The sequence below is a fragment of the Seriola aureovittata genome, chromosome 16, assembly GCF_021018895.1.
Source record: "Seriola aureovittata isolate HTS-2021-v1 ecotype China chromosome 16, ASM2101889v1, whole genome shotgun sequence".
Classification (NCBI taxonomy): domain Eukaryota; kingdom Metazoa; phylum Chordata; class Actinopteri; order Carangiformes; family Carangidae; genus Seriola; species Seriola aureovittata.
In genome coordinates, this window is record NC_079379.1 from 10687944 (window position 1) to 10715700 (window position 27757).

At 41.4% G+C, this 27757-nt stretch overlaps 1 protein-coding gene across 5 annotated transcripts; it reads right to left on the reverse strand.

Annotated features, from left to right (window-relative positions):
• Positions 1-27148, reverse strand: celf3a (cugbp, Elav-like family member 3a). Of its 5 annotated transcripts, XR_008829828.1 has the most exons (15): positions 26675-27148; positions 25599-25751; positions 23495-23577; positions 13086-13134; positions 10695-10823; positions 9333-9412; positions 8460-8603; positions 7080-7224; positions 6527-6676; positions 6232-6291; positions 5583-5687; positions 4026-4169; positions 3721-3853; positions 3194-3290; positions 1-920 (listed from the first exon to the last, which is right to left on the reverse strand). XR_008829828.1 is itself a non-coding variant. In XM_056398694.1 (14 exons), exons 2-13 carry the CDS (start codon positions 25741-25743, stop codon positions 3726-3728), a joined length of 1359 nt encoding a protein of 452 aa, XP_056254669.1. In that variant the 5' UTR covers positions 25744-25751; positions 26675-27147; the 3' UTR covers positions 1-920; positions 3721-3725. The 5 variants fall into 5 exon arrangements, 4 of the variants coding, with proteins under 4 accessions (XP_056254669.1, XP_056254668.1, XP_056254670.1 ...); XM_056398694.1 differs by lacking the exon at positions 3194-3290 and having other exon boundaries at positions 10695-10820; positions 26675-27147; XM_056398693.1 differs by lacking the exon at positions 3194-3290 and having other exon boundaries at positions 26675-27147.
• Between the last annotated feature and the right edge of the window lie 609 nt (positions 27149-27757).

The window sequence follows — 27757 nt, forward strand, 5'->3', positions numbered from 1 at the left end:
CTTTTTTCTAAATTGTACTTTATTTTCTTTTAAAGACATATGTTTTAAAACAGCAATTGTAGAGAATAAATAAAGAAACATTATGTTTGTTTTTTTGTTTGTTTTTTTTTTTACTTCCATAGGTACATTTATGTAATTAAAAACTCTATAATAAGTGTGTTCATTGTCTTGTAGACCGCAGGAATCCTCTTTTTTTCCCCTTCTTAAATTAAAAAAGAAAATTTCACATCTTCCCCCTCATCAAATTGATTACCAAATAAATTAAACGTAAAAAATCAAGATAGAAAAATTCCCAGCCCTTCCTCCTGCTTTGTTAATTTGAAAAGTAGTGGCAGCAGAGAATCTTAACTCGTGAAGTTTTTAAGTCCTTTTAACTCCATTTTTAAACCAAGGTATGTACAGTGAGAGGAAATCCATTTCTCTTCCAGTTTAATTACCCAATGTTTTTAATTTACGTATAAATAATAAAACTAACTCTACATAACAATATTACCAATGGTAATCATACAGAGTAGTATTTTCTTTTGCCTCTGACTGTGTAGACTGGCCTTCTGTTAACGCCATAGACCACAAATCACACTATACAGTAGAACCCTGTTCAGTAGAATAACATCAGTGATATGCTTTTTCTTAACATGTAGATCTTGTTGCCGACAATAGAGTATGTACATAATATAAATGAATCCAGCAGTGGAATGATACAGTAGGAACTCTGGAGCACTTCTGATATTGCGGATGCTGATTCTGAACATGTATTTGTTGCTGATATTACTGCTGCTGTTGTTGTTGTTGTTTTTGTAAGCGCATACACGTGATACTGCTTTTTGTGAAGTGTTGCTCCTGTGCTATACGGTTGGTCAAACAACCAAACAAGGCTGGGACATCCCAAGTGGTTTTCTTGATTGAACTCTTAGGTTTTCCTGGAGGCAAAGGAGAGGAGAGAAAGAGAGAGAGAGAGAGAGAGAGAGAGAGAGACAGAAAGAGAGACAGAGAGGGAGCGCAAAGCATTTTAAACCAAATCACTGAAATAAAACACATACATTTAAGACTTTGGAAGTGGAGTGGTGTCTGCAATACACACTGCTTGCACTGATGCCTCAGGGGGAGTCTCAGTAATCAACTAGTGTCCATGCAACTTAAATAGTGACAGTCATACTGCTGCAAGTGTATGCACGTTCTTAGAAAGTACTTTGTCATATCTTTTGGCAGGCAAATTAATTCAGAACATGCACAGTAGGAATTCTGGTGTGTGTGTGTGTGTGTGTGTGTGTGTGTGTGTGTGTGTGTGCGGGTGTGTGTGGGTGGGGGGTGGGGGTTGGGGGTGTGTGTAAACTCTCCAAGTTTTAGAAAACAGTTGGAGATTATTTCACATTTATTCTGAAAATACTCAGAACCACGCCATTCACCAAACTGTAGTTTCTCAGTGAGGAAGGATTTCAGATTCAGTATTTCAAATCATCTGCCAAAAAGTTTATTTGTGATGCAGGTTTCTGTGAACAGGACATCTGCAGGTACTAGAAACAACTCGTTAACCTGTTTTTAATGCCAGTTTATCTATATTTAATACCAATAGTCTATCAGAGCGGTGAATGTGAATCATGTGTCATCTGTCAAAAACCCCTTAACAAGCAGACATTACACTCAAACCCACTTTATTTTCTTTAAACTCTACTTAGAATTTCAGACACCAAAATTACTAAAGATATCAAATATGTTAAGGTGAATTTAAGGGAAGCCTGAATAAAATTCTGCACAAATAATTTTACATCTGATGTAAAGCTGTGTTGGGTTTGAAACAACATTAAGCTTCAATGGAGAGTTAAAACAATGTGATACAGAGTATGTATGATACTGTCCCACAGTGTGGAGCCATAAGGATATTTACAGGAGAAAAAGGTGGGAAACTGTATGTTAAGGGGTGTTCAAAGTGAAATGAAATACATGAACTTGTCCTAGAACTGGTTTGTTTATTGTGGTACAGCAAAAAAATTACCAAAATCTGGTCGTACTAATGATCCAAACTGTGTGAGTTTTGTTTCTCGGGACCAGAGACATCCTCGAGTTTAAATATTGAATTTTCTTAGTAACTAAAAATCAGGCTTTGTAAAGCATGAGAATTAATTTTTTTTATTGATTTTTTTTTACTTTTAGTCGTGTTAATGACCTGCAGATACCCTGTGCAAGACACACGATAAATTTCTGGTTGTTCTTTTGATATGAAGTGGACATTTTGGGTTGTAATATTTGAATGTTTTTTGGTTATTATGTCTTATGTTTTTGTTTTTTTCCAGAATTCCTACAGAGGAATGCAGTTCCTCAGCCAGCAGCACGTGTCACAGGAACCAAACAGCTTTACCCAAAACCTTCTAGAGTAAGGTTAGTGTCTCAGTTGGTACAACACACACACACACACACACACACACACACACACACACACACACACACACACACACACACACACACACACACACACACACACACATTCACTTATACACAAAAGTTTTTTCACATCTACTCAATACAAAACACTCGCAACACACGCAAATATAAATGTACACACCATCTTCTTTGGCTCACACACACACTCACACGCAGAGTCACTCATACACAAATACTATGTTGTCAACCATATACAGGGGCACGTTCAGTACAGTTTCAGTCTCACAAAAACCAAACAAAGTTCAGGCACAAAGTCACTTGGATTTGAGTTACAACCAAACAAAAACCCCGCATCACCGAAAAACTACCACACCAACCAACTAAACAGAGGGAATATGTAAGAATGATAATCATGACAGACAACAAAAAGGAAAGTAATCAAAATCAAAAAAGTCTAAGAGGAAAAAATTCTTATATATCCATATTTGATGGACAACAGGCTCATTTAGTTCTGAGCATTGAAGCTTTTAGAGGACTTTGAAAAAGAAAAACAGCATGTCATGATAATCAGTTACTTACAGATGCTGAGGTAAAGTGACAGTTATTGATCAGTGTTTGCAAGGATTAAAAACCAGGACAAAATAATAAGAGGAAACTCACAACGCACCAAACACAGTTCATGGTCGCCACAGTAACCCGCCATGCAGTTGAGCATGGTGAATCAAGGCAACGGCCCAAAATAAAAAAAAAATTGCTAATGGCAACCATCACAGGCAATATCGCCACAGCAACCAACACAGGCCAATTAACTTACAACGCAGTGAGAAGGAAGGGGGGAGGTTTTAGCGGTTGCTAGGCAACCGTAGCCATAGCGACGCACGTCTCCACGATATATGTATGGACGGGACAGTCTTGAGAGTGGTGTGATGTTTTTTTCAGGAAAAATGGCATATGGCACAGCACAAAAACAATAAATGAAAAGTAAAACAAAAAATTAATGACGAACAGTAGTTGGCATTCAACCCTGCGACAGAACACTGGTTAGACAGAACATGAGTAAAACTGTCCCTACATACTGAGTAAAAAAAGAAGTAGCCACTTTTACACAACATCGTCTGATCCTTGAATTGTATTTCAAATTGATGGTATTTTCAGAGTGCTGTCACCTCAGTAAAGTTAATCTACTGTAGGGTTATTGACTTCTTCAGTTCCACATGAAAGATAGCCATTTAAGTGCTGAGCCCCCAATTACATCCACTCTGTCTCTTTAACTTCCAGACACATTTGCAGCTGTCTATCAATCCCTCCCCGACCCCTCGCCTTCAACATACAGTAACTCACCTCCTTCAGTAAGGCCTGTTGGCGTCCTTGGGCCTCTTCAGCTGCACCTTCAGTCTCTTCATGCCGATCTGGAAGCCGTTCATGGCCTGGATGGCAGTCTGGGCGCTGGAGGGGTTGTCAAAACTCACAAAACCTGAGGAGGAGAAGATGGAGTGAAAGAAGTAAACACAAACTTTAAGGCAGCATCATATATGCAGAAAAAAGGCGATGCCAAATAAATCTAAAATTATACGTACGGTGAGAACCTCAAGGTGACAACAACCATCACAGACATTACCACCTCTATTACCACCAGCGTGACTCACCGAAGCATTTGCTCTGGTTGGTGGCGCGGTCAACAAACACCTTAGCAGAGATGACGTTTCCGAAGGGCAGGAACATCTGCAGTATCTCAGAGTCGGTGAACTCCTGTGGCAGGTGGTAGATAAAAATGTTACAGCCCTCGGGACCTGTACGCAAAGACAGGAGAGAGACAAGGACACGGAAATGACATGACAAGACAGGACATGTTAGGAGATCAGTAAAAACCGCAGCGTCGAGGGAACACTGGGAAAACTGTAAAGTTGGGTCGGTATGAGTAACACAATGAGCAACAGTAATAAAACATTTTAAGAATAGAGCTGCTTTACTTGAGAGTTAATAAAAAAGAAAACTACAAAACCAACAAGAGCAGAATAGAATAGGAAGCAAAATCAAATATTACAAGCAGAGCAACAGAATAGTTAAATATTAAACATTTATTTGTTTTCTTGTGTTGGGAGGTGGATGTTACCTTTGGGCAGAGTCAGGCCAGCTGTTTCCCCCCCATTTCCATTCTTTATTCTGAGCCAAACTACTTGCCTCCAGGCTCAAAATACATATTTACCGCACAGACATGAGAGTTACACTTTTTCTTTTTTTCTTTTCATCTAAATGTTTCATCAAAACATCAAATTATTCCTTCTAAAAACAAAGAGCCCAAGTTGTTTGTGTAAAAATGATTACAGCACCTCTGGATCTTTGTCTAACACACAGAGTTTTGTTCGATTAGACAATGATTTCTGGTTAGTTAGTTAGTTAGTTAGATGGAGTCAAGATCAGTTATCAGACTGTTGTGCAGTCCAGTGCAGTGAACATCCAGTCTGCATTCATTTTTGTTGCATCATTATTGCTTCGTAATGCAGTTTAAGTGCAGCAGGAAAAGTCTGCACTACACTATGACAATCTTAAAATGCAGTAATATAGCCAGAGTTTGATTAATTAGTAAATGAACTAATTAGTCATTGGCAAAGTTAATCTGCAACAATTTTGATAACTGATTGAGTCATTTAAATTTTTCATGCAAAAACCCCAAATATTTTCCGGTTCCAGCTTCTCCAATGTCAGGATTTGTTTCTAGTTTTTGGGCTGTTAGTCGGTCAAAACAAGACATTTAAAGATGAACAAAAGCGGCTCTGGGAAATTTTTATTTTTGTGTTATTTATCACCATTTTCAGACATTTTATTTTATTTTACATTTCTATAGACAATTGTTCAGATAGTCAGAGAAAAACTGGACAGGTCAGGTCAGCGATGTAATTGTTCGTTGCAGCTGTAGTTCTGACAAAGATGAATGCAGACTTTATCTTCACTGTGATAAATTATATCATTCAAGAAAGTGTGTTGATACATTTTCATATCATACAAATATGGATGAAAACCAACAGATATCTTGAATGGCAGAAAGGGAAAACGCTGATAATACAATCACTGTTTGCAGAAGGATTATGTGTGATATCAAGTGTGGGTGATTTGTGGTAAAAGGACAACAACATGCGAAACCACTGGAATGTCTCTCTAAGATATGATTATTCCCCATGTGTGTACAGCTCTTTCGAGTTTACCTTCCCGTTGCTGCAGCTGCTGCGGCTGCTGCGGCTGCTGAGCCACCAGTGTGGGCTGATGGGGGAACGGCTGTCCCACCAGGCCGTAGGCAGCGGGGTAGGTGGCTGACGGAGAGGAGGAACAGGTGAGCGGAGAGCAGCGGGTGAGGCAGGCAGAGCACTGCAAACTGGTAATTTTTTACTCAAAAAACAAACATCTGACAGAGCAGCGTTCCCACCTACAGATTGAGGTGTTTTGCATACAGTTTGTGATGTGTGACTCATTCTATAGAGCTGCAGGTTATTTACATTTTGTAATATATGTGCATGTTTTGACTTTGGGTGTAGATTTCTACTTAAACATGCAGCACTGGATAGTTGAGGAGTGCAAAGGTAATGGAGCTGTATTCCATTACGCTGCATAAAGCTGTTTTGCATTCTGGTTACACTGACTGAAAAGTTATTTCTAGGAACAGAAACTAAAAAAAATCTGAGGTCCAGCGGTCAAATTTTATTTTGTGAGATTATTTGTTTGTTTGCACATCTGAAGTCGGTTTGAACTTTGCACATTTTCTTTTTCTCCCACAAACATCAATACCTATAAGTGCATAGCAGTGCATTTCTACAGATAAATGTCAGCTTAAAACGACACTGAGACTTTGAGGCTCACCTGTATAGTGCTGCATGCCTGTATAAGCTTGCTGTAGGGGGTCCAGGACAGGACTCTGAGCTGTGGCACAGAAAACAAAATCATTAGTAACTGCTGTACATCAACAAACACACAAAAAATATGAATACTATTCGGAGCACATCAGCACGCTCCAAATAACATTTAGAGCTTTAGTTTCATTTCATTTCCTCTTAATTAGACCCTCGCTGTTGCACATCAAAGCAGGACGCCTGTGAAAACCTGTGGAGGAATATTTTGCAACAGACACACAGTTATTGGGATGCGACGGCTGTACCTTGATAGGCATGGACCCCGTTGGTGTACAGGGTTTCGGTTGCTGACTGGCCGTTGGGGGGAGCTGGCACAGAGGGGTAACTGTTCACTGCAATCGGTGGAGGCAGAGCAGGAACGGGTGTGGCTGCGATGGAGGGTGGAGTGCTGGTACCTGCAGACGTGTATGGAGCATGTTTTTTATTTTATTATTTCTATTTATAGTTGAACAACAGTATAAATGTTTAATTTGCAGATAAATACAGAATTTTCATTTTTCTAAATCTTTAATGAAATAAAAATATCAACAATTTGCTGCCTCTTGTTTCACTACTTGTTTATTTCTAAATTGAAGTACTCAGTACTTTTAGTAATACTGATACTCACTGGTTTTTAAAGCTTAAAAGTTAAAGCTAACATGGCTACCATCACGACAGTCTGAAAAAGAGAAAAACTACAAAATAGATGTTTGTTATTTTGTCCTCTTAGGTCCACCTCTCCTTGTGTATCTGTCCTCATATTTCAGGCAGAAATCTAATCAAGGCCGGCCGGAGCCAGACATCTCTGCCTCTCATTACCTGAGGAGGGGGTGATGGATGCGATCGGCGTGGCAATGATGCTGCTGGGGTTGAGGGCAGCGAGCTGCTGCATCTGAACCGCCGCCACCGTGGCAACGGGAGAGAGGTAGGCCGACTGCGCCACCAGGGCCTGCTGCTGCATCAACTGGAGGACGGACAGGGGGAGAGAGAGGTTGTGATTGAGGGGGAGAGAGGGAGTCAGGAGATTTGGAGTTTAGAGAATGCGTGTGCAGAGTGTAGGCTGTGGTCAGTGTGTTTTCTCAGAGTCAAATCGCAGGCTTGTAAAGTAAAACACAGACAGACACACTAAGCTCAGATTTTCATTATTCACCAGGTCAAATAACCTGATCCAGTCATAAAAATCCAACATGTTTGATATAATTGCGATGGCTCCAGACTGAACCTCAATCCGTCAATATATCCGAAGGCCACATCACTGCACACTGCAACACAACACAGACCAGCTGTCCTTCGTGACCGGCTCCGTTTTTGCAAACCGGTGCAGACACTTCACAGTATTTATAATCAGCCATTAGGACCAAATCAAGGTAATAATCTGTTTTCAGATCATGCAGCGCTTTCCTGCTTTTAACTGTGAGGGCGATTACATTTCTGCTGTTGTGTAGTTTTCAAGTGGCCCTGCACTTTACTGATAAATCCTTTGTTTTGTTTTGCTTTTTTGCTCAGCAGTTTTACTTTCTGTAATGTTTATGTTTTAGTTGAAGTTTTGAATGAAGTGCAGCATTTTGCGAACACGTCCACTGCAGGGTAAAGATGTCATCTGGCCTCCTTTAGCATCACAAATCGAACAACTGTTAATGAGGCAAACCCAAAACCATTTGCACTAAATGGTCAATTAGCAAAAGACGAGAGCAGTGATGTGGCTTTACTGTAAATTGTAATTTTTCCAGTTAAAATCATCCAGTATGACGTTAAAACTCTTCAGTGAGATCACATGGAACATATCACATTGAGTATGGATTTTGTACACACACATCACATCAGTACGTTTACATCTACATAAAGAAAACATCAGTTAATTCAGGGCTGTTTTTGTTCACAACTCATGTATGGTTCAGGCTTGATTGCTTTCTAATTATCCAAATAAGATTTGATGCTGAGTTAGAGTTAACATTAGACAGAGAGAGAGAGAGAGAGAGAGAAAAGAGAGCAGACATTACAGAGAGGAGGTGAGCATAAAAACAAACTAAACAGAAACCAAAATGTAAGGTTATTTGCTCTGTGTCTCATTCTGGATATTTATTTAATGAAAAAAGATAGATATAGACTCTCAGCAACACATAGATGTGTCCTCATGAAAAGTAGAGTCTGTTTCTAATGAAATGTGTGTGTGTGTGTGTGTGTGTGTGTGTTCCTCACGGCCTGTGTGTAGGCGTTGTATGCCCCGAGGTGCAGGGTCATGGGACTGATGACGCCCAGCTGAGAGGCCACCTGCTGCATCCGCCTGAGCCCTCGCTCCTTCTCCGAATCGGCAAACTTCACCACCAGGCTGGACGAGGCGCCCTGAGGAGGTAATGTGGAAAAATCATAACTCCTTTTGTCTGACGCCTTTCACATGAACGCAAGTATCAACATCAAATGAAAAATGACCACCGCTCAATAAGGTTAAAACGGGGCAAACAATGAACGGGAGGTCCTGGTGACTGAGGGGTTCAAGAAGCTGATCATGTTCTCATAATGTCTCTAGTTCAAGTCCGGCCAGGGACCTTCGTTTCCAAGTCATCCCTCCTCTGTTTCCCCTCATTTCTCTTCACTTCTACACAGCCTGCTATCAAATTAAGACAAGAAAAAGCTGAAAAAAAACTGTCCATGATGCAAAAATCCAATGTTAATATGGAACAACAATAATAATCTTTTAATTTAGGCAACCTGCACCAAAGCACAATACAACTCACCTCCAGCAGAAAAAAAACAGGGATTTAGATACAAAGATTTTGTCCTCTGTGCGTGTGTGTGTGTGTGTGTGTGTGTGTGTGTGTGTGTGTGTGTGTGTGTGTGTGCGTGCATGTGTGTGGAGGAGGGGGACAGAAATGAGAAGTGGTGACTATTAGCTGAGTCACCACGTTGAGTGTCTAAATGACTGGATTTGGAGCATCTGAGTGAGTCTATTTGAGTTCATGTGTAACCATGTGTATGTGTAACTAGCTGTAGCTGTAGCTGTGTGTCTGTGTGTGTGTGTGCGTGTGTGTGTGTGTGTGTGTGTGTGTGTGTGTGTGTGTAAGGGGGACTCACGGGTAAAGTACGACTCCCATGCAGAGCGTTGATGGCGGCCTGGGCCTCTGCGTTGCTCTGGAACTTTACAAATGCACACCCTACATGAAATGACACACCATTAAAACATGGCCTCACACACACACACACACACACACACACACACACACACACACACACACACACACACACACACACACACACACACACACACACACTCAGACACACACAAACACAGTATAAAGAAACTACTTCCCTTTAAAAATACATTAGGAGCTGTCTTACATCTAGTGCTTCATCAGCTACTAAGGCATCATTAAACATGGTCCACAAAACATTCATTGCTTCATCAATCACAGCCCGTAAACCACCAAACGCATCATTAGCTTTGACCCATAAAACCTATTGCACCATTAGTCATGCTTCATGCAACAAACGCAGAAAAATCTAGCATCTGTGTTTGAACTGTCGCCGGACTTTGATTTACATGGCAAATATCATTAGCATTGTTGTTTGTGACGTTGGTAATTTACATTCACGTGATGGTGATGTGCTGCAGGCTTAATTCTCAGGGATGGATGAAAATACAAATAGTTAAACAAAGTCAGTGTCACATTTAGAGTCATGATCTGGACGCCAGTCGCAATCATTTCACACTGCAGCACTTTAAAAAGCTAAAGGACACCTGAGAAGTAGGTGTTTTGTAAACTGTGGAGAGCGGTAAAGCTTTCCAAAATCACAAATATGAATTTAATATTTTAAAAACTGATTGATTTTTGGCAGTCTAATCACTCTGTATCATTTAAATAAGATGCTATGTTACATTTTGTTGCATCCACTTAAACACAGGACATTTCAAATCACAAAAATGGTTCAACACTCCTAACAGGGTTCAGGACAGTAAATCAGTGTTCCAGCATGCAACAGGCCAGCAAGGGTGTAATACTAAGTATAGTTAAAATTCATAGATATTTTAGATCTACAACTTCTCAATGTGTGTGGGCAAAAATTTGGAACAGATTACCAGATGATGACAGACACTCTGAATCTATTACAGATTCAGTTTTTAAAAACAGGTGTTTTTATTCAAAGAAACGGACAGAAGACAGATGGTTGAAAGCTCTTAGTATTTTAGCAAAAATGTACAATTTGCATAATGAGTAATACTGTATGCACTGTGTTTAAATCTGCATATCACAACTGTGAGTCTGTAATGTAATAGAGACACTGCAGTCCTTCTTGTTGTCAAGATTTGGGGCAAGTTATTTGAACTTATAGTGTTTTTATCCTGTGCCATGCTTTAATTTTATGCATAACACTTTGTATCATATGCTGTTTAAAGAGTAGTTTGTTTTGCTTTGTATCTTGTGTTTGTGTTGTTACCTTTGCTGGTACCATCAGGCCCACGGAGCACTGTGCACTCCTCTATGCTGCCGAACGGCTCGAACATCTTTCTCACGTCGGCGTCCGTCTGCTGTTTTCCCAGCATACCCACAAACAGCTTCCTGTCTTCTAAGGGGAAGGAGATTGCCAAGATGGGAGGGGAGAAAACAGGATAATGTGTGGATGATGTGAGTGAGATTAAAGAGGCAAAAACGTGGGAGTAGGTGACACAGGCAGTGAAAAGGGAGGGGGGGGGGAGTGCCATGTCACCGTACATGCATGAATAATAGAGAGACAACAGTGTTAAGCAGCTATAAAGCAGGGTGGACGTCAGCCTGCCATACTTTCAGAGCGCCACCAGAGTGCAGTAGCATGAACATCACAACAAACAAACAGCATCTGGCAGTGACTCAAATGTTTGTCACCCTCTGTGTTGTCAGAGAAGCTGCTCCGTCTGTCCCCGTCTGTGAGGGATCAGACCAGCGTTTCTGCATGTTTTAGCCCGTTCACTACAAATGTTACATTTCTGCAGACTATTCTCCAACACACACATACACACACACACATAAACGCACACACACACATACACACACACACACACACACACACACACACATACACACACACACACACACACACACACACACACACACACACACACACACACACACACACACACACACACACACACACACATACACACCCACCACACACCGAAAATCATCTGCTGGAGTCCTGAAAACCTGAGATACACAAATCAGTCACAGTGAACACGTCATTATCTTTATCGTTTGGTTACATTTATGCAAATGTTACTCATAATTGTGTTTGAAAATGTGGTTTGATTAGAAAGGACTGGCGGCGTGGTGCGTTAATGGGTCTGCTTTGAGTGCCGACTGCAGAGAGATCACATGTCATATTTGACAGACACCATGTAAGACTTAAATATCAGAGCTTTTCCACCCAGCACAATAACACACTGATGTTTGGGCAGTGGCATCTTTCAGCTGCATTTGGACAAATATTATACCTCTCATTGTGTTGACTGCGATAAATTATCTATCTCAAGCAATTTCCAAGTCTCTACTAGTTCATTGTCATAAACCACTGAAATGAATGGGATGCAATGTCTTTGCCAAATGGTCAACACAAATTTATAGTTTGTGTGTAATGCAGTAAACACGCAAAAACATGATTCTTTGACAACAGGCTTAGAGGAAAAAAGATAAGATAAAATGAAATAAAATGAATTGTGCACTCAAAATGTTGAAAAGTTGGAGAGAACGAACTGATCAGGTTACTGATTCGTTGCTGGAGTGAGTGACTTGGCAATAGGCCTTTTTCACAGCAGACATTTTGACTTGTCATAGCAGGAAAAGCGCAGGTGTTACTAATAACATGAACAATGGCTCCTTTCTATTCAAGTGTCCTAGTAAGCCATGACAGTGTGACAGCGAGCCAGCGTGCACCATATCAGGAAAATGAAAATGAAGCAACAAAGTGAAATTCGGCCATCATTAATTCCATTATTTGCACCCGTGCTCTTCCTATTGTGACATGTCAAAATGTCTCCTGTAAAAACGACCTGTTAGAAATCGGGGGGTGCAGTGAAAAGGAGAATTTCTCCTCACGTGTCAGGGGCTTTTCTACCAGCACAAACACACTTTTTTGTGATGAGTCTTTCCACTGGATTTTGACAAAAATAAAAAATCTTGCACGCGTAATGGACCTTACTGACACCAACAGCTGCCTCAAAATTATGGCACTCATTATAAAACGGTTAACAATAACGTATAGTATATGGGAATTGTAGCAAATGAGCACAAACATGCAAAGTCTTTAGAAACAGCTGAAATTTAGAACAATGTGTGTAAGTGGGTGAAACTAATGCTCACTGATCAGGTGACTGATTGATTAGATGTTTGGTCAGAGGGATCTTCAGTGGCATTTGTAAAAAAAAAAAAAACGCTGTGCAAACCCAGCACTGAAGCGCAGCTCTGACGGCGTTGAGACGAGCGCACAGCGTGTGATGTACAGGTGCAGTTTGTCAGCAACAAAACAGCCATTTTAACAGGTAATTGAATCTAATACAGTAGTTTTGTTAAAACATTAATCTGCTGGAGGGATGATAAAGCCTCGCATGTTTTCTGTGCAAATTGTTGTTGCAGTTTATTGTTTCTCTAAAATGTCCTTGATCACCAACAGGCACCAACTTGATTCTTGTGTTGTTGTCAGTGTCGTTTTGAGATGTCGCACATTCTTAAGGTCTGCTCTCAAACGCTTTTCTTTTTTTTCACCCGCTGATTGACATTTTTTCGATCGTGTGCACCGTGAAGGTGCTGTTGTTTGAACAGGTGTCGTGCGTCTGGGTGGGGGACAGGTGTCTCTTACCCCCTCTGCTCTCGCTGTCTGCCGGCTTCACTTGGATTGGGCGGTTCATCTGGAAAGACAGAGGCCACATGGCACAGGGAGGTTAAATATAGGACACAAGAAAACAGGAAAAAGATAGATAACGGCACTTAATCAAAAAATGTGGCCACTGTTGTCCCGTAAATGATGTAAATGACATTCGTGACTTCTTATAACCCATCTTTTACTGATGTAATAGTGACACATATATGAATGTACGGATGTTTTTGAATTTAGCCTGTGCGCCAGCCGCCTACGTTGCCCCAATAATTTCCTCCTCTCCTTGTTTTTTTTTTTTTACCAACTCTACTCCAGAGCAGCGGATGAAACTGATATGTGTGATATTACATTGACAGTGTCGTACAGTCTCTCTCTCTCACTCTCTCTCTGTCTCTCCACCTCTTCGGTCTGAGTCTCTCTCAGAATCTGCTCTAATCCCGCCGTCTATCGTTCCTTCTCCCCCCTATCACACAAAACCAGGAAAAGCACACACCCACGCGGGATTGGGGAAGTGATAAGATTAAGAACACTCGCCAGCTAATCTGGATTACAGGAGCACACAGCATCAGAATAGCGAGAGATTCTGAGCCTGACGGAGAGGCAGAGAGAGACGAGGGTATAGAGGGTTAGAAAGGGGGGGGGGGGTAAAGAATAAAAGAATCACAAAGAAAAAGTACAGCACACGCGACACAGAGACGGATTAAACGACCTTTTCATAAATCATCAAAAGACAAGCTGATGAAATCCAATTTTTTCTTTACTTCCTCACAATTGTCCTCTCCATTACTTAACAAAACCCCTATATGAAAATATGCACACGTCAGTGCCTCGACTTTCAAATGTATAGAGCACGAAGACTGTGGAAAAAGCTATTGAATGAAATAAAGAAACGAACGAATAAGAAGGGGAAAAAGCGAGAAGGGTGGGATTGAGAGGGATTGAGGGGAAGGAAAGGAGCATATGGAGGAGAGGATGGAGGTGGGGGATGTGTGCGTGTGTGTGTGTGTGTGTGTGTGTGTGTGTGTGTGTGTGTGTGTGTGTGTGTGAGGAAGGGAGGGAGAGGGTGACGTAGGTGAGGAGTCGAGGTGAGAGCCACTGAGTGACACTCTGTTAACTGTGGCTTAATGAAGGTCTTAATTATGGAGCTGGTGACATTTCAGCCAGTCACTGATCCTGTGTCACTGATTGATCTGCTGCGATCGGTCACCAGGAGACACTATTGATCGGTGCCGTGGTCGCGCTCCTGCCGCCAGGGCCGCATGCACAAACACCGTCGTCTCCACGCCGCCACCATACCCAACAGACAGCTGAAATACCACCAACACCTGCTGCAGAGGGCCCCTGTGTCTCCTCACCGAGAGCATCCAATTGATTGCACCAATTAATCGGATGATAGAGTGGATGGAGTGGCAAAGTCTCAAAACCATCTTCCAATCACTCAAGCAGATGGAGGTCTGCTCCTGCAATCAGTGAATAGTAATTTTAGTTTAATTTATAATTAAAGTATAAATAAAGTTTTGTCCTGGCATAAAGAATCGTGAAGATAACAACATTCCAACTGGGCCCACCTGCTAAAATTCACATACTCATGGTGTTGTAAGGTGCTTTGTCTGAAAGCTCTCAACAAATATCACTTTTGTTATCACAAGAGGGTCCAGTCGTTGTCTTTTGTCCAATGTTTACCACTATACCAATCACTGCTCATGTTATCTACACCCACAGCATAGTTGTCAACTACAGCGTAGCAACCTGTGCAGAGTACAGGATTAGTTACCACTGTGGAATATTATATATTCACTCTACACTTAACATTGGCCGTGCATATGTTTTAAGCTTATTTAAGGGGTTTTAAATATGAAACTGCACGTAACTCTATTCATCTACACTCTTTTATCTAATTGTGTTTATATGGATCCTGCAGGGCCGGAGACAGAATTTGAGAAATACTGAACTCAACTGCTGAGTCCCCCATTCGTTGTTTATGTTAAGGTCTGTGGTTACTATTTGATCATTTCCACTCTTTGTTTTTCTTTGTGTCACATCTATTTAAATCATAACTTGATTAACCTAATTTGAAGGTAGATTCCACATTTTGTTAAAAAATATGGTATAAGGATTTGAATGGAGACAAAGAAAGCAGCTTTAAACAAAAAATGTATTAATTAATTAAATCAAATAAAAACTGATGGCTAAAGATCCATTATATTTTTTTTCTTTTGCTGATAAGATGTGGTAATTTGGGACAGCTTCTTTTTAACCACACCAAAAAAAAATGCATGGTCACATACATCAAGGGATTTGACATATAGCCTACCTGTAAGCATGAGTTCATGCTTTCACATACACCCCTCCATGTGGGGGTTTTCATCCTCAGTATAGTACAAAAAGTGAGAGTTACATTTACTAACCCTCCATCTGTTAAAAACCTCTTTAGAAATAAATACTGAGGACAATATCTCAGTGTGCTCTGCGGCTGCTACAGTCCTGTGTACGTGCTGTACACTGACTACAATATAAATTCTTCAAATCCAGTTCTAATCTAAACCAGGCTCCGATTAGATCAGCGACTTTTCTGATGCAAAGATAAAAGATAATTCACAGTGAAATATCTCAGAGTGGAGCTAGGGATTGAAAGCTGATGCTCCAACCTCACGGCAGTAGTTTAATGTGGCATCTTTGACTGCTCCCATGTTTGAATGACGCCTGTAAAAAATCCCATGGCCCATATTTCAGTGCAGGAAGACAAACAGTGAAGGCCGTGGTGGTGGTGGTGATAAGGAGAAGCGCAGCAGATGGCTCAGGAGATTGGAATTAGAATATACAAGAGGGAAAACAGTGAGAAGTGGAGGCATCAAGGCTGTGCCACTTCAGATCGGCACGGCAACCGGCCCCGCTGCTCTGACGAAGACTGCGCTTGCATGGCCATCGTCATGACAACCCCGGTGATGAGAACCCCACATCAGGTAAACAAGGTTGCCCTGAGCGACGTGCGGAAGAGAAGGGTGAAAAACAAATGAGGAAGACAAAGGGTGCTTCTAGGTCGAGAGATAGAGGGATTAGATGGGTGAGGAAGGGGGGGGGGGGCAAGGAGGGGAAGGAAAAATGAAAGACACAGGAAAAAAAAAAAAGGATGATGGAGGGAGCGTTTGTGCCTGTTGAATGTTGGCGCTGCCTCGAGAGCAGATGCAGAAGCAGGGAGAAAAATATCTCCCTCTAAGCCTAAACCACTAACACACACTTTACAGTAATTTGCTCTCTCCCCTCCTCCTCCTGTTGCTCCCCTCCCTTTTCTCTCTTAGGCTTGTTTACAAAAACAGTCCCATACTGTGCACAGACAACACAACAGGCAAAACCTGCCTGATCAACAGCCCATTTTACCACTGTGTTCTTGCTATTTGATTTCTTTCTCTCCCAGCGCTGCACCTCCAAACACACAGCGCAGATATTGCATACAGTCATCCTCAGACTAAACACACATACATTATTCCCACACACACACACACACACACACACAAGCGCGCGCGCGCGCTCTGTCTGCTCCTGTCGGTCACAGCAACATGAGCACACATCTACACATACTTAATCTTTTCGCTCTGTGATGCCGCGGGGGATTTTGCAAGGATTATGAGATATTAAATCCATAGATTATCCAATCAAATCACAGCTCGACCCCTGCGCCATAATGCATGACCCCCCATGTCATCAACGTCCATACGCACCGAGGAGTGGCTCTCGCTCCATGTGTAAACGCATTTCCACCTACTACGGCAACATAAATGTGTTTTAGATAGAGGATCGTTTACAGTCGAAGTGAGTAAAGCACATTGATGACGATATTATTTTTTCCCCGCCTTCCTATAATGACCTGCAGAGCAGATGATAATCTCTATATTCTCAGCTCAATGCAGCCAGTGTTGTTAAGTCTATATAGCAGGCTGCTGCTGTGTGAGGGTGACACATTTCTGTCGCCTGTTTTCACTCCCAATTTCAATCCATTCGTGCGTCTGCTCTGAAAAGCAGCCACTCTGAATGGTAAATATATCAGCACAGACCATCTCCCCTGCTCTTTCAAGAACATTTACAGCAGGGAGTCAGAGTTGGAGGTGGTGGTTGTGGTGGGTTTGCGGGTGGGGTGGGGTGGGGGGTGTAGTTGGGTGGGGTGGGGGTTGGGGTGGGGGGTGTTGGTGGCGGGGGCACAAAGACAATTTACCGTCTTTGCCTCCCTTCCGCTCCATCACACAGTGCTGGTCATTGCATCGCGCCGGTCGCCAAGCAACCTGGCATCCCTCGTCCCCGCCGTCTCCAGGCAACGAGACCTGCGACCGTAATCAACCTGCCACCTCCCGCCTCCCCTCCTCCCTCCCTTCCTCCCCTCACTGTTCTGTTCCTCTCCCGTCTCTGATGATTTTGCTCCCTCGCTTCTCCATCCACCTCCTCGTCGCAAATGCACTTACGCTGGGACGCACTTGTGAATTCACCCGGGGGAAAAGAAGAAGCACAGGTGGAAATTGGTATACACAGGCCAAAAAAAAAAAAAGGCAGGAAAAAGGGAGATTAACAGACGCAGATGATTGTGAGCTTGCACAAAGAGTTGGAACAAAGCATCACAGGCAGGGACAAAAAAAGGAAAAAAAAAAAACCAGAGATGCACAAGTACGGTCTGTTAATGTTTCTACACGTGGATGCACACACAGATGCGCACACACATGGGCGGGTAAGCACACAAAGCAGAGAGAGAAACTCTACCATGTCCTGAATTCAGCCAGTCACTAAATCAATCAAACACAAAGAGACTGACAGCAACACGCTTGTACAGTTCAATAATATTTAATCAATGATTCAGTCTTCAGTGTCAAAGCTGCTTCCCAGTGATGCCTCCTCCTCCTACAGGGTTCACTAGTCTGTCCAGTATCGAGACGAAGCTGACATTCAGTCAGCCAACAAAAATCCCTCAAAGTGGGGAAACTGAATATCAGAGAGTAAATTTCTAACAACACTGGAGTTGACTCTCAATTGTTTTGTCTCTTCTGGCTGTTACATATTCATGTCAAGTGTTTGACTCGACTCAGTGGAGCACAGGGGGAAAAGAACTGAATCATGGACAGATTTGTGTGTGTGTGTGTGTGTGTGTGTGTGTGTGTGTGTGTGCTTTTTTTCTCTTTACTTTTTTAATGTGTGCATGGTTTACAAACTTTAACTCCACTGCCTGTATTCATGGTATGACCAGTCCTGCAGCAGAGCCCCTTTCCACTTTTGTGCGTGTTCACCTACCATGCACGCACACACGCACACACGCACACACACACACACACACACACACACACACACACACACACACACACACACACACACACACACACCCCAACCCCCCGAAACACACTATTTCTCAGTAACAGATGTCTGTATTTAAGCTGATAAACACACTGCCTCAATGCACCTCCAACCCCCTCCACCCTCACCGCCACCCACTGTTCATTATGTCAAACTTTCATTCATTTCTTCCTTCCCTCCCCCCACCCTCGCTCATTGTCCCACCCCTCCTTCATTTACCCAACTTCTCTCTAATTCACACCCATTTACCACCTCTGTAAATCCAATCTGCATTCATCATTACAGTCGCCCCAGAGTGACGTACAGAGAACGGGCCCTTTTTGTGCTGTCAGTCGTCCCCATAGCGCGTTGATATGCATGCACATGTAAATGAATCGATGCCAGATATGTTCATCCAGTGAACACATTTGCTCTGAGGCGCGCTAATTGCTATCATCATCACCCCTGCAACTCACTGACGTCAAATACAAGCTACATATGGAGGCCCTGCTTTATCTGCTTATTGTCAGATACTCAAAATAGCATGTTCACTGTGCCCCAGTGAACCAAATCTGAGCATCTACTTTGTGTTTTTGTCTTCTTTTTTTTCCTTGTTACACATGAAGTGTCAGTTTCTACCAACTTCTCTGTCTTCATGTCTATAAAAAGAGACAAAAATGCGAAGATTGATTAAGTTTTCAACACTAACAGGTTTATAAGAAACTGTTAAAACCACCCTGCAACTGGTCATAGCTCATGTGTATCTGGAGCAGAACGTTTGCTCAGATATTAAGGGCACAAATTACAACATTCTGGCACTACAACTTCCCATCTCATATCCTGTGTAAAAAGCCTGGGCTATATTTAGCATATGCATTTATTTCAGACTATTGATAAAACCCCTCTGTCTGCTCTGTCTGAGTCCTTATGGCTGAGTAAATGTCAGGCTTAGTCAGATGTTCCACTCAAAGAGGGCTCTTTCCTCTCATATGGGCAGCTTAAACACAGAAGGCCTCGCAGCACAGATTTCACTCTCTCTCTCTCTCTCTCTCTCTCTCTCACACACACACACACACACACACACACACACACACACACACACACACTGCAGATAGTGAATGAAGAAACCTGAGAAGAGCTCATAATAAACCCAAGAACTTCCATCCATCCATCCTTGCATCCATATCTTCTGATGTGTACTCTCCACGGAAGCACATGCACACAAAAGCAAACAGACAGTTACACACACACACACACACACACACACACACACACACACACACAAAAGCACACACCCTTCATTAAACCCTGTTAGTGTGAACACCTGCCCTCCCTTCCCCCGCTGCACATGCAGATACACACCAAACACACACGCAGCTACTTTCTCACTTGGGCACATTCGCACTATTAAATAGTTATTGCATTTTTAAAAACTGTGAGGCGTTGTTGCAAATATTAATTCAAGTAAGTGAGTGTTGATGAGGAACGATATATTATCTCTGCACTGAAGCAGATATGAGCTTTAGGGCTGCAGCTAACTGTTCTCCTCCTTATTGATAAGGGCACAACTTTGACATTTTGGGAAATACACTTGCATGCTATACTGCTGAAATGTAGATGAGAAGATTACTACTGCTCTCGTGTCTGTTGATATACGAAGCTACAGTCAGCAGGTAGTTAGCTTAGCTTAGCTTAGCATATAGACTGGAAACAAGGAGAGACAGCTGGTGTGGTTCTTAAATAAACAAGATATAACATGTTAATCAATGAACTTTAGAGGCGCTGGTGGGCAGATTTTGAGACCTTTGGACGGAGCCGGACTAGCTGTTTCTCGCTATTTACAGTTTTTTTTTTTTTTTTTGCTAAGCTAAGAGAGCCAGATGCTAGCTACAGCTTCATATTTATTGTACAGAAACGTGAGGCATATCAATCCTCTCATCTAACTCTCTGCAAGAAAGCAATCAAGTGCAATTATAAAAATGTCAAACCTTTTCCTTTAATTGACTGATTATTTTTGTTTGGTCTCTAAAATGTTGAAAAATAGCAAAATATGCTCATTACAAGTTCCCAAAGCCCATGGTCACATTTCAAAATGTCTTGCAGACCATAACCTAAATATCTTCAGTTTACTATTATAGAGGCTTAAGAAAAACAGAAAATATGTAAATATAAAAAGCTGGAACCAGTGAATCTTTTAGCCATTTGATCTTGAAAATTTACTTGAATGCTTAATGGATTATAAAATTAGTTGCAGATTCATATTTTCTCATGTCAAATTGTTTCAGCTCCAACAGCCAAACAGCTACATGACTCAATCATTCTGCTCATTCAAACTGATATGTATTTAAAAAGCTGAAATCTAAGTTCGGTTTTGGAGGCTGCTGTGTAAAATGGCTTCTTTTAATGTGACATAACTGGATGTTATTGTCTCTGTGAGCTTCACAACAGCTGACGAGGCCAGACGAACTGGCCTGAGACAGCACAGAGATAAAGCGATAAGAACAGAGGGGACAAGAGTACGAGATGTCCAAGCAGGACAGAATGAGAGTACAGCTCACTACATTTTTTTTTTCTCTCTTCCCAACCTCCATTTCCACACTTCCTCTCAGAATGAATCTGTTTTTACTGCTCCTGCCTTTTTTGTCTGCCTTTCCCTACTCCACCATTCTCTCACTTTCCTTCCTCGCTGTTGGCTGAATGTGCTTTTGACACTCTTCCTCCCCCTCCCACTTAGAGACGGACTCTCTCACCTGAAATTAAACACAAGGCCAGGTGCCACTCCGATACAACCATCTGTTCGCCCCTGCCTGACTTCTGTCTCTTTCTTTTTTTCCCTTCTTTCTTCTTTTCCATTGTTAGCTGAGAAAAAAAAATCAGTGAAATAGCAAGGAGAAAAAAAAAAGCAGTAAGTCCAACTCTTACTTCCCAGAGAGGAGAAATGGTAAAAAAAAAAAAAAAAAAAAGAAGAAAAAAAAAAGCAGCACCAAGTGTTAATGACATCCTTCAGCTTTCTCTACATTCAGGTGTGCTTTCATTTTAGCTCTCTCTTCTCGGTCCTATAATTGCTTTCATGTTATTTCTTTTGTATTGCCCTGACCATGAGATGCCAAAGTTAATTATTCTTTGGCAGTGCAGGTGCAATTAGATGACAATTACACCACAGCTGGTAGCAGGGGTGGGAAGCAGTTCTTGTCCATGTGGGCGTGTATGGAGCTAATAAGATGGTTTTCGTCTTTTTTTTTTTTTTTTCTTTTGGCAAGGGAGGGGGAGGGCAGGGAAGGATTGAGAGAACACAGGAGGGTTTAGCTTGTTCCACACGGCTTAGAGGTAAGAGGTTGTGAGGAGGAGAGCTGCTGGGGTAGAAACACAGGGGGAAGAGGGCTTTAGCCATGGGGCATTGGGCCTTGCTGATCCCCTACGTGAGGTCAGGAAGGTCACGCTACTGTCACGCTAACAATAGGATTTCTTTTGTTGCCACCCTAATAACAGCCTGCTCCTCCAAACTGTCTCTACATCCCCCAGTAACCCCCTGCCTGCCATTACAACACTGCTCTACTGCTGAAATCACTAGTCGATCTGCAGAAAATTTACCATCAATGATTTAAATAATCAAGTAACCCTTCAAGTCAGTTATCAAGAAAAAAATTGCTGGTTCAAGCTTCTCAAAATGTGAGGGCTGGAGTTTGAGTCTGTTTTAATTCTTCAACTAATGATTATCTTTTTTCATCAGCGATTAGTTTGTTGATTATTTTTTCAATTGACTGATTTGTCTATAAAATGTCCAAAAAAGAGGGAATAAATGCCCATCATGATTTCCCAGATCCCAAGGTGTTAGAGTCCATAACACGTCTTGTTTTGCTTTACCAACAGCCTAAAAGTCGGATATTCAGTTTACTGTCAAGTCAGACAAAGAAAAGCTGGAAAGCTTCACATTTGAGAAGCAGGAACACGAGGACGTTCTGCCTTTTTGCTTGAAAAATGATTCAAACTATTAATCAGTTTTAAAATACTTGCTGAGTAATCGACTAATATTTATATCTTTTATGCGAACATGACGAAAAAAAAAGTAATTGGCTCAAGATTGTCAAACGTGAATATTTGCTGGTTTTCTTTAGTTAAATGAAAAATCTCTGGGGTTTTCGACTGTTGGTAGAACAGAGACAAGCGATAGGACTACATCTTGGTTTCTGAGACCTTACAAGCATATTTTGTCAGCCATTTAATCGATTATTAAAAAAAAGGTTGACATGTTGCATCAATACTGTAAACAACCATTATTTGCAGGCATACAATGTTTATCTGCTTCCTCAATCTTCCCTCAAAAACTATGGCCATGAGCTGCCACTCAGGAGGGGGGAAAAAAAAGAAGTGAATGATGTAGATTTCAACAAAAATAACCAAAAGGAAACAGGGTTAAAGCCTTGTTAGTAAAAGAGGAAGCAGTAGCAAGTCTGGGAGCACACTCTGTCTCAGTAATTCCTTGCCTTGTCGCCTTGTCTCTCATATAGTTGGTTATTATAGAGACGCGGCTGTCATGTCATATTTAGCTCTGGAAATGTCATTTGGCAGCACACCTGCTGCCTGGCTATGCTAATAAAGCTAGGTTTAACTTTGATTAGAATTCAGAGGGAGAGATGGATAGAAGGAGAAGAGAGGGTGGGGAGGGAGAGAGAGAGAGAGAGAGAGAGAGAGAGAGAGAGAGAGAAAGACGGAGACACAGAAAGGAAGAGAAACATCAGAGAGAATAAGAACTGGCAAAGTCACTCCAGCAGCGAGCCTCATAGCTGTCTCTTTCGACCCATGACATGTAGCAAGATGACTCATGCCTTAACTGGATGGATATGTCTGGATGCATCACATATGAAACATAAGAGGGAGTGCAGCCTCTGACCTTTATTGGAGCATATCAGCTAAAGGGGGAAGTCGGGCCGATATGTCAAACTCGGTTAATTTTTCCTGTGTCACTGTGTGTCCACGTGCGTCTGTGCGGTGGGTTCAGATAGCCTAGCATGCCAGTTATTCTGCCCCCTTTTATATACATGTGGGATGTTGAGGACTCGAAAAGACAGCGCCACACTCACCCCCGGTAGTGTCTTCTGCTCGTGCAGTGCATTCTGGGCTTTGAGGGCGGACTCACGCGCACAGTATGTCAGGAAGGCACATCCTGGAGACAAAGACAAATGGTAAAAGATCAGCAAACTATAAGTGTATGTATTTTTAATGTCCGAATCTTAAGCTATATATAATGTCATTGTTGGGAGTGCCATGTTATTGTAACTTAATCTTAATTGGCCGTTTGCCCTGAAGGCCTGTAGGCAGAAACATTATTATCCTATTATAAACATGTCATTTGATATATGTGCTCTGGTTTTATTTAACAACAATATGGGGCCAGCGTTATGTTTTTAAAATTTCTGAAAATGCTGCACCTTTTATTGGGTTATCATTAACAATATGTATCTAAAGCTGCATAAAAACAGACAAATAAAATAAAATAAAATAAAAAAACAATGAACAACTGTCATTTGGATCTATGGGATTATTAAATCATAATACCTGGAGACTATTCAGACACAAGCAGTCTGAATGAGTATTTAATATCACGCTGTTCAAGCAAAATGTATGCAGTCCCACATAATAGAGAAAGGCCTTCATTAACCTTTAGGGCTCCCACAAATCATGAATATGTAAATGTATGCAGAATAGGTGTTATAGGTGTTAGAGGACTGATACCACCTGGCCCTATACGTCTCCCAAATGACTGATGGTTTATGTGGATTTATAAAAGCCTTTGTTTTCTGTGCTCATATTTGTATTAGAAATGACAGTAAGGATCATTGTTTAGCTTAGATCACTTTACCAACTTAAGTCCATCTGTCAAACAGGATTTTAACTGTGTGAAGGGGGTTTTTTTTGCCACAACATGAGAAACCTGTTCGCCACTTGACGTACAGTAGCAGTAACGGCTGACACCAACACTTTCAAATTGACTGATATCACCATATGAAACCAATTACGTAGTGACAAAATACTTTTTCTAAGATTGATCTTAGATAACTACCTCTCTGGTAATGGTAATCAACTCTATGGAGTGAAAAAAAATGATAACAGTGTGGTTCATTCTGTATATTTTCTTAATTCTAACAGGTTAAAATTATTCGCTCATTCTTGTAGCGTATGATTTTTGATTTGGGAGATTCGCCTGTTATGTCTTATTTAAATGCTGGTGTTGGTGAACAACTACTGAAAGATTTTAGCGAAAAATGCCTAAAATCAATTGTCTTTCAATTTCTATTGTAACATCATGTGGTAGGTGTGAATGGAAACCTCCCAGCATGCACTGGGGCGAGACAGTCATGAAAAAAAGTCATTTTATGTGTTAATTTGTGTTTTACACTATGTTCAACAATATATCTACCTCTTCTTTCAACATTGCCGTTGTTGGAATAGAGTTAGTGAGCTCCCCGGTAAGACTTCCTATAACAGGCTGTCTGCGGTTCAGGAGCGTGTTGGCCATTAATCCAGGAGCCGGTGGCAGAAAAGCCTGGTTCTTTCTATTGTTCATAGTCAGGACACTAAACTCAACTTGCTCTTAATGAGCAGACTGTAGCTTGCAAAGCATGGCAGTGTGAAAATACAATACTACACTTTTATATGTGGTCATATCTAAACAACAAAAAAGAAAAGAAAAAGAAATTACCTATTAAAACTAAAACAGTTAACCCAATTCCGGTAAAACAGTTATTGTTTGATTTTAAGTTTTTCCATGGAGATTAATGAGGATTATGTTGATTCAACTTGAAAAGATTTAGTATGAGTCATTACCTCAATTTTTAAAGATGAGTCAAAGCTATTTTTTCAGTGTAATCCAAAACAGAAACCATGACTAAAATATATGGAAATGTGAGGACACAAACTTTCCACCAACTGTGCATTAAACATCGTGTTTTTGGCCTCACAGGGATCCTTAAAGAGGCTCCAGAGGGACAACAGCTAAATAAGGAATAGCCTCACTGATACGTAATGGGAAGTCAGTCATAACTGGAAGACATATAGAAGCTGCTATTATAATGACATGTTTTGCTCTCACTACTACCTTGCCTCGACATGATGAATACTAAATCCACATCATACTGGGCTCTGAGACAGAATCTTCTCCAATAGTAAACAGTTCTCGGCCCTTACCTTTGTGCATCCCTGTATATTTGTCCTTTATCACCGTCAACTCATAGATCTTGCCAAACTGCTCGAAGATGGGCTTCAGGTCCTTCTCCTCCAGGTTTCGGGGTATCTGCCCGATGAAGAGCTTGATTGCGTCAGGCTCCTTCATTGAGAAGTCTGGGGAGGAATAATAACACACACACACACACACAGAGAGAGAGTGGAGGCGGTCAGGAGGAGCAGACAGGAGCCTGCAGGCTTAAATTCACACTGCACAGGAGGTGCAAACAGGAGGCCGGGGATGGAGGTGCAGATGGGAGCATTCAGTGGGAATGGGAAGCTGAAATAATAGTTTCTACACCCTCTGAGATATGGCAGACCTAATCCTGTGGTAGATTTTAGGAGTATATCACACAGATATCAAACTAGAATGCATTAGTATTCGCAGTGAAACACATGTACTACTGCTACTATACAGAATATTAAATTGATATATTAGTGGATGAAAATGCTTGGTAAGTAACGCAATTCTACTATGAACTCACTGTTGACTGTCACATATACATTTTGAGAGCTATAAGAACTATATATTCTATAGGAATAGTGATGTAATCTTATTTTAGAGGGGTTTGAAAACAACTAAAAATATTTTTTGACATAATTTCACACATCTAAAGCCACTGCTTTGTGTTTATTTGCATAAAATGCTTCCCTAAATAAAAATGAATGGCATACAATTTAATATGTAATCTCATAACTTCCACATTCCTGGCTTTACACTGACATTTGGAATTAATATTCATGATTGATGGCTACAGAGCTAAGATATATTCTATTTGCCGAGATAAAGATAATTAAAAAAAAAAATTCAAGTCACATCATTGTAAATAGTAAACACAATGTTTCCTCGCACTGAATTCGGTCTAGGCCGCCTATCTTCAAGCCCCCTACAGAAACATGCCAGTGTGTCTGTCAACACAGCTGGAGACCTGCGCTCTCTTTGTCAAGACGTGGGTGACAACAACAATGACCCGCACATGATTTTACACATTTGACAAAAAAACACAAACCAACAAACAGTTAAAAAAAAAAAATCATACCTGTGGTGCTGCTCGTGGCAAAGAATCGGCGGAATCAGTGGATGCCTTTCTTCTTCCCCCCGCTGTTCTTTAGTTATTAAAGCTCAATTATTCAATTCATTTGTCTCTAAGAGCGTCTTTGAATCCTGTAACAAGTTAGGCCTGCACCCCCCCTATAACAACACAAGTAACATCCAGCGACGGTCCTTTATTCGGCATGAGCGTGTTTTTCTAGACCAGCTTGTTGTTTTTTTCCCCCCTGCTCTTTCCTGACAGATGCTCCGTTTGTTTTTTCAAATGAATATGATATAAAAATAAACAAATCCCTCACTGGCTTGGCTAGATGGAGAGTGTTGAGATAAATTGATATTTAGGCTTCCTTTCAGTAGACCGTGGGGAATTGGCAGTCTGGTTGGTTGTCCTCTCCCTCTCCCTCTCCTTCTGTGTGTGTGTCTGTACTCCTTTGACGTCGTAAGCCGGTGTCTCCCTCCCTGTCCATCTCAGCTCCATCCCTCCCCTGGGCTGTACGAGCCGTGATGTCTGTCGCCGGGGACCGTCGCTAAACTACCCGCCATGTGACAGCCGGTCAGGCCGAAGTGAGAGGAGGGAGGAATAAAAAGACAGAGCACGAAACACAGTCAGGGTTGTACAGTGTGATGTTAAATGGTTGAATTTGCTTTATTTTAAGTCTAAGTCGTGTGTGTGTGTGTGTGTGTGTGCGTGTGTGTGTGTGTGTGTGTGTGTTTCCCCCTAATGGACTTGCAGATTGTGTTTCTTTATCTTTTGATGCACCCTTATTTCCAGGACAAAATGTTCTTGAATGGACAATTATTTTTATATTATCTTGTTTTCCCTTGCTCTGCTCTGTTGCAAGACTGTTATATGAGGAACTGCGCCTTAAGATTACTTTCATTATCAGTTAATCTGCCAATTGTTTTCTCCTTTAATCGATTAAGTTTTTTGTCAAAAATGTCAAAAAATAGTTAAAAATGCGTGTTAAAATTTTCCAGATTCCAAGTTGATGTTTTCAAATGTCTTGCTTTGTCCAACCAACAGTTCAAATCCCAGAGAGATGCAAAGATCTGTCAAATATGAGAACTAAAA